Source organism: Nasonia vitripennis (assembly GCF_009193385.2).
Source record: "Nasonia vitripennis strain AsymCx chromosome 4 unlocalized genomic scaffold, Nvit_psr_1.1 chr4_random0002, whole genome shotgun sequence".
Lineage (NCBI taxonomy): Eukaryota > Metazoa > Arthropoda > Insecta > Hymenoptera > Pteromalidae > Nasonia > Nasonia vitripennis.
In genome coordinates, this window is record NW_022279637.1 from 587,503 (window position 1) to 594,606 (window position 7,104).

The 7,104-nt window shown below is 36.9% G+C and overlaps 1 protein-coding gene across 1 annotated transcript; it reads right to left on the minus strand.

Annotated features, from left to right (window-relative positions):
* Positions 1-2,552: 2,552 nt before the first annotated feature.
* Positions 2,553-3,671, minus strand: LOC116417010. The gene is made up of 3 exons (XM_031928034.1): positions 3,468-3,671; positions 2,706-2,811; positions 2,553-2,634 (listed from the first exon to the last, which is right to left on the minus strand). The coding sequence occupies exons 1-3, from the start codon at positions 3,583-3,585 to the stop codon at positions 2,553-2,555; spliced, it is 306 nt and encodes a 101-aa protein (XP_031783894.1). The 5' UTR covers positions 3,586-3,671.
* Positions 3,672-7,104: the final 3,433 nt, after the last annotated feature.

The following is a 7,104-nucleotide window of genomic DNA, read 5'->3' on the forward strand; positions in this document are numbered from 1 at the left end:
GGGAAGTTTTGGAAATGAAGTGAACTTATAGCCGAAGACTATCAGACACATTTTAATATAATAGAGGAAGAGGATTGTTGTTCAATTCATTATTCACGCTTGGGCGTCTCCGCGACAAACCTCACTCTATCATCCTAGATCTAACACTTTCGCCCTTGAATCGAAATATACTATTGCGTAGGGTGTAGGGTTATTTTTCTGTAGGGTTTGTATGATGTCTTCCCCGGGAGAATCTGAACTGTACTACTCTCCGCAGCGAGAATCTGAACTGTACTATTTTTCGTAGGAAATCTAAACCGTACTACTCTTTGTAGGAACCGACGATATAGTGGGAAAACAGTCCGTTTTTACATTTTGTGAACGTATTTTTTTATATAGTGATTTTGCTTCCAACTAGAGGAAGCTCTGTAATATTCAAATTTTCAGTTTCGCTAAAACTTTATAAAAACGGATTTGAAGGAGTTCGAATCATACGTTTTTAGAAAATGTCCGTGCGGATTGCGGCGTGTGTATATGTGTGTGTATGTGTGGCGGTCCGCTCCCACCACCACCCGCGGCCTGACACGATCTTTTTATCAGAGATCCACTTTAGAGATGCAATCATCTAATCACTAAAGTGGTAACCCCGACTTCGAATATTCACAATCCGCGAGTCATCGCGCGCGCCCCACTCTCACGCTTCATCGCGCAGTCCAGCACATCACTGGGCCAACGACTCGCTGATGACGACACCGACGATCGCCGACGAGCGCATTGCTCCGGATCATGCAGCCATCGCGAGCAGCCGATCGCCATCGTCCAGCACGCACATCACCGTGCGGCTTCGCTGCACCCAGCAAACCGTCCCTGCCAGCAGCGGAGCATCCTCCCGACGACGACGCAGCATAGCTGATCGTTGACCTGACAGCAGCAGTCCACCACGCAGCGTCACCTTTAATCGCATCCTTGGCACCGATGTCCTGGTACATCCCGAGAATGCTTAACGAAGGACGCCTTTCAACGCCGACAACCCAGGGCTCCGGTTCATCGGCCTCAGCATCGACAACTTCACCAAGGGCAGCCCTAAGGGTGAACTTCTCACCCCTCAAGCCCTTACGCCAACGACACCTGGACGCTGCGCAACAACTTCCGGAAGAGGACACTGCAGCCCAGGCGGGCATCTTTTTTCTTTTTTATTTTTCTTCAACCAGCATCACCGGCCACAGGCTTCTGTGGACATATTTCTGGGCCCCAGTTCATCCAGCCAAAAAGGACCTGGCGACTCTGACCCACAACCATCAACATCATCGCAGCCTCGCTTTATCCGGGCTCAGCAGCCCTCATCAGCACAGGCGCCACGTCACGCATCCGTAGTCTCCCTTCCAGGCAGGGCCTCCTCTACAGGAATCTCATCATCGTTCCTCGGGAAGTCCGCGCTTGTCGGTGGTGGGGAAGTAGCTGTGGCGGCCCCCTTCTACCACCATACGCGGCCAGACACGCCGCCTAGCGAAGCACCACGACGTGGCGAGAACGAGGGGAGCTTAGAAGCTTAGTCACCATCGTGAATCAGTCACGGCCTGGCCGCCGGTGCGAACAGACCTCCCACACAGTATGAAATATTTTTGGAATATTTCTGAAATATTGGAACGGAAGCCTTGAGATCTTCCAAAAATATTTCAATGAAAGATTTCTGAAATAATAGTATGTCCGCAAAATGGCTAACATTGGAATATTTCACGTAATCTTTATGAAAGATTCCAATGAATTATTTCAATGGAATATTTTCGGAATATTTATGAAATATATTTGTGGAATATTTATGAGAACCTTCTTGCATGTAATATTTGCTAAATATTTCATACATATTTCACGGTATATTTCAGTGAAATGATGATGAAATATATGTGTGAAATATTCTGTGAAAAGTCCGATTTATATTTCATAAATCTTTCGACAATATTTCGTGGAATATTCCGTCGGAAAATTTACGGAATATTTATGAAGTATATTTGTGGAATATTTATGAGAACCTTTGCTAGATCTTTCGTACATATTTCACGGTATATTACAGTGAAATAATGCTGAAATATTTCTGAAATATATGTGTGGAATATTCTGTGGAAAGTCTGATGTATATGTAATATTTCACAAATCTTTCAGTATTATTTTAAGTAATATTTCTGAGAAAACATTATAGAGTATTTCAGTGAAATAATTATGTGATATTTTTGTAGTATATGCATGGAATATTTTTGGTGGAATAAATTTGGAATATTTCAGGAAATGATTATGGAATCTGCGTCAAAAACATATAGCTTTAAAAAAATAGCTATAAATATAGTCATAAATCCAGCAAATTTTATCTGGATTCCAGCTGTATTGGTTTGAATTTTTTAGCTATATTATATTTATACTATATTTATAGCTTTTTTTACAGCTATACGTTTTTGACGGAGATGAGAATGGAAAAAATTGTTTTTTGAAAATAGACATATTCTATTTATTTAACTTATGATTATTACAGTTTTTCAATAATACTTTGAATAATTTTTTTCTTTTAATAATAATTTTATCTACTCCTTATCACTTTCCTGCCCCTCTTCATCGAGCTCAGGTAACACCGGCATGAACGACTTTGATCGTATTTGTCCGGCACTGAAATATATATTATAATATTATTATCAAATCACGTATGCTCTTCTGAGATCTTTATACATAGCAGTTACGTTTCCGCACATTTAACCCGTGTAGTAGTCATGTCCAAACGCATCTTAATGCTTTTCTTTATTTCGTCATCTGTCCCAGTCGTCGGGAATTTCCCTTTAACTGCAACTAAACAATTACAACATTTATTTAAATACCTATATGTTTGTTTACAAAAATTTGTATTATCAAAGCATAATATATTAGATTTTTTATTCTTAACGTTAGGAATTTATGTGTACGTAGAACTTTTGCGCAAAAACGAACAATCAATGAAAAATCGAGAATTAAATCGTTACTAAGAGCAATGAAAAATTAAAAAAATTATCATTTCTTTTTTAGAGTAGAAAATTAAATATTTTATGAGTCATTAAGAGGTTGAAATAAATGTTCGTAGTATGATAGCTGTTATTTTATTAACTGACTTTAAAATCCCTTCTTAAAAAAGAGATAGGAGAAAAGTGAAGCCGACAAAAACGAGATTTGATTGGCTGCTTTTAAAAGAGCGCGAAAATACAAAATTTAGAAAGTATTTACGAATTAAAATAGATTTAATTTTTACAAAGTTATTTATGATATAAAAGCAAATCAAATAAATAATAAAACAATTAATACATTAACTAATACATTTTAATTTTATATTAATTGAAACAATATTTCTAAATTGAGAAATTATAACCTCAAAATTTAAGACATGTCCAAAAAGCATACAAATAAAAGCAGTTGCTCGCACGAAGCGCGCAAAATGTCACTAGTAGGTTAAAAATTATATTCAAATGACTTACTAAATATGCAGCTGCATAAAGTAAGGTCCTTTAACGCTTCCTTCTTTTGCTGTCCGTAGAAGCTGTATTTACAGGCAACTTTATCAGGCATGACGGCACCTAGGGCATTGTAGACCATGTCATGGAAAGTAGAACCACCCTTACTTTGAATAAATGTCACCTATAATTCAAAAATTTCTTCTTTTCATTTGAGATCAATTATGATACAAGATGAATAAGAAATAGATTAGATAACAAGGACTGGGTAGTCAGTAATGCTTTAGTTTAATTTATATTGTAATAGCATGCATACGCGATATCGATATCTGAGAAGAATGCTTCCATAACTTGGCATCCGCTTCGAAAACTCTATAACTGTTAGTGAAGTTAAGGGGCTAGCAGAGTTTGTTTTCGAAGCGAACGCCGAGCCTAGGGGCATGCACACACACCATGTTTTCTGTAACTCATAATACAAATTTTCGTTTGTTTCTCAAAAAATTAGAAATGTATGCATATTTTACACACGTTGTTAGAAAAATATTTTTCGATTACCGCTTTCGAGTTTGATCACTTGTTATGGATACTTTTATTTCACTACTTTTATCGTCTGCCGGTATAGCTAATTACTACTTTTGTCCATATTTTTAGGGAACACAAAAATCATGCATGTGTGTTACAAAATAGCAATTTTTGTTACAGAAGGGTAAAATTTTACACCCATGAGTGCTGATCACGCAAGGGTGTAAGGTTTTACGCCTGCTGTGCAAAAATTATATTATAGCACAGCGTGACTTCAATCCGCATTTAAGACACGCTTTCCCGTACCGTAAGTAGTCCTTTCTGGCACCGTGACAGTGCTAACCTTACGGTACCAAAAACAACTGTTTATATGACACGGAAAAGCGTGTCTTGGCGGATTTAAGGCAGACGATGCTATAAAATATCTACTTCTACTATTATATTAAACTGCTTAATGTCTCCGTGTGCCGTGAAGCCTTTCACATCTTTTCCCAATAACTTAACATGTAGGATATAATTTTAGGCCTTACAATTTTTGGGCCTCAAATATTTTTGGGCCTTAACAGTTTTGGATCTTAAAATTTATAACCTTAAAATGTTTGGGCCTTAATAATTTCGGGTTAATTAAATATTCCTGTGTGCCGTGAAGCCATTCATATCGTTTCTCAATAACTGACATATTTATATCTATTAGTATAATTCTTATCACATTTGAATTTTTTGAAGTCCTATAAACTGTGTAACAACGTAGACTTAAGGGTAACAATTTCAGACCCGTCTCAACGATCGCAAAAGCGAACAGCGCCCCTCCACTGAACCCATAAAGTCGACAGTCACAACAAGTTTGTAACACAAAAAGTTCAAATGAAAAGCTATATACAAGACAAAAGCTAATATGACAATTAATAAGATCATCAAATTTCAAAGGCCAGAGCAGACTGAACGATCAAAACAATTTCCCGGCTATTTATACATATTGGTACGAATGCGCAGATTACATTTGTGAATATCAGAAATATGTATAAATATATATATTTAACTTACACTGCCTTCCAAAGTTTAGTCGGCTTTGACACTATGATTTTCTGCGTCAAATACTATATTAAAAAATATTACACATAAACTTATAGGAATATTATCGTACAAAATGTTTATGATTTATTGATCATACTATATCGAAAGATTCGAGCAGACTGATCAATGAAACAACTTTCACGCATATATATATATATATATATATATATATATATATATATATATATATATATATGGGACGTTTCACGTCAACCGGACCATCAGTGCACCCAAAATTTGGGTTAACCTAACAAGACGTTTGAGGTCTCAAAATGATCGTCTGGTCAAGGGCTTTTGAAAAAGTTCTGGCCCTTTCAAAAATCCAATGTGGCGCATAAAATATGGAGCCTGAAACCCACATTTTCATAGCACATTCAACAAAAACAATAGTAAAAATGTTCTAATTTGTGAAATATCCCACCAAAAAGCATGTACAACTCATGATAGGACATATTATTGACAATGCTGATGGAATTCCAAAATCAAAAATGGCGGAATCAAAATGGTGGACATTATACCTCAACCAAACCCATTTTACCGCAACAAATGATTTTTGATCAGTTTAAAGTATCGATATGGGGGTTTTCAGGGTCACTGAATCTTATTTTAACCTCGACATTTCAAAGTTCGAAATGGTGGATCCAAAATGGCGGACATTATACAACCACCAAATCAAAATATATATTTATACATATTTCTGATATTCACAAATGTAATCTGCGCATTCGTACCAATATGTATAAATAGCCGGGAAATTGTTTTGATTCCTCAGTCTGCTCTGGCCTTTGAAATTTGATGATCTTTAATTTTTATTTTAGTTTGTATTGTCATATTAGCTTTTGTCTTGTATATAGCTTTTCATTTGAACTTTTTGTGTTACAAACTTGTTGTGACTGTCGACTTTATGGGTTCAGTGGAGGGGCGCTGTTCGCTTTTGCGATCGTTGAGACGGGTCTGAAATTGTTACCCTTAAGTCTACGTTGTTACACAGTTTATAGGACTTCAAAAAATTGAAAATTTTTCAAAAATTCAAAAATTTCAAAGGTCAGACGACGATATATATATATATATATATATATATATATATATATATATATAACACTTTGATTATGTAATTTATTACGTATTTATTTCTTAATTGAAAGAATTAAAAAAATGTTATTAATTATAATCTATTTTTTACGCATGTATATTATCTGTAAAAATAAAATAAAGTAAAAAAGTACTTACCGCGTTTTTTCTATTTTTACACAGCGTTCACCCATCCACGAACACCAAGTTACGCTGCTTAACTTTCGTAATAATATCCTACGGGATTTTTTCGTAAGGGGACGATTCCATGTATATTTAATGAAACATTTCTGTGAAAGATTTCGGAAATATAATAGTAGGTAAGCAAGGCTGGTTCTGCCTCCCCCCACTACTTAACTTTTACATATGAATACAGCGTCCCCACTTTTTCAATTAACTCACCTGTACAGGTGAGAATGCGTGCTAGAAGCTTCTAGAATATTCTAGAAGCCTCTAGAAGCCTCTAGATGTTTGGTGGTGGGGGGAGGCAGAACCAGCCTTACTTAAGTGAAAAAAAAAATGTCTCCGAGGGATAGGGAAAATTCACGCGGTCCAAGGATGTGTATACTCCCGACAGCGTAATGCCTGGGGTATACTCCCCGCAATCTGAGGTATACTCCCGGAAGCGTGCTGTTCAAGGTTAAGTCCTGGCAGTGTGCTGTTCAATGTGAACTCCTGGCAGCGTGCTGTCTCCAGGAGGACGTTCGAGGTCAGAGGGTCTACAGATTTTAGAAGCGTATGATGCTTGCGTCAGTGAAACGTCAATCGATTAGCATGTAGATGATGACTCGCGCGGAGAGATAAAGCGATCAAGTTGCATTCACTTTTTTTTCGCGAGCATCTTTATACTTGAAACATCCTGTTATTGCTTTATTATTGACTGCTGTCACTTCAGTGCGTTCGAGTTTTTTCTCTCGTTTAGCCAAATATTTTGCGCATAAACTCTGGTCTCAGAGATACTTAAATAGCCTCTTAGAGACAGCTCTATGCTTCC

Bases quoted from the DNA above. Each gene is read 5' to 3' on its own strand.
- LOC116417010 (XM_031928034.1), bottom strand. From the start codon at position 3,585: ATGGTCTACAATGCCCTAGGTGCCGTCATGCCTGATAAAGTTGCCTGT. The intron at 2,812-3,467 runs GTAAGTCATTTG...GTAATTGTTTAG, and splicing joins TTTATGCAGCTGCATATTTA to TTGCAGTTAAAGGGAAATTC. The intron at 2,635-2,705 runs GTAACTGCTATG...TATATATTTCAG, and splicing joins CGGGTTAAATGTGCGGAAAC to TGCCGGACAAATACGATCAA.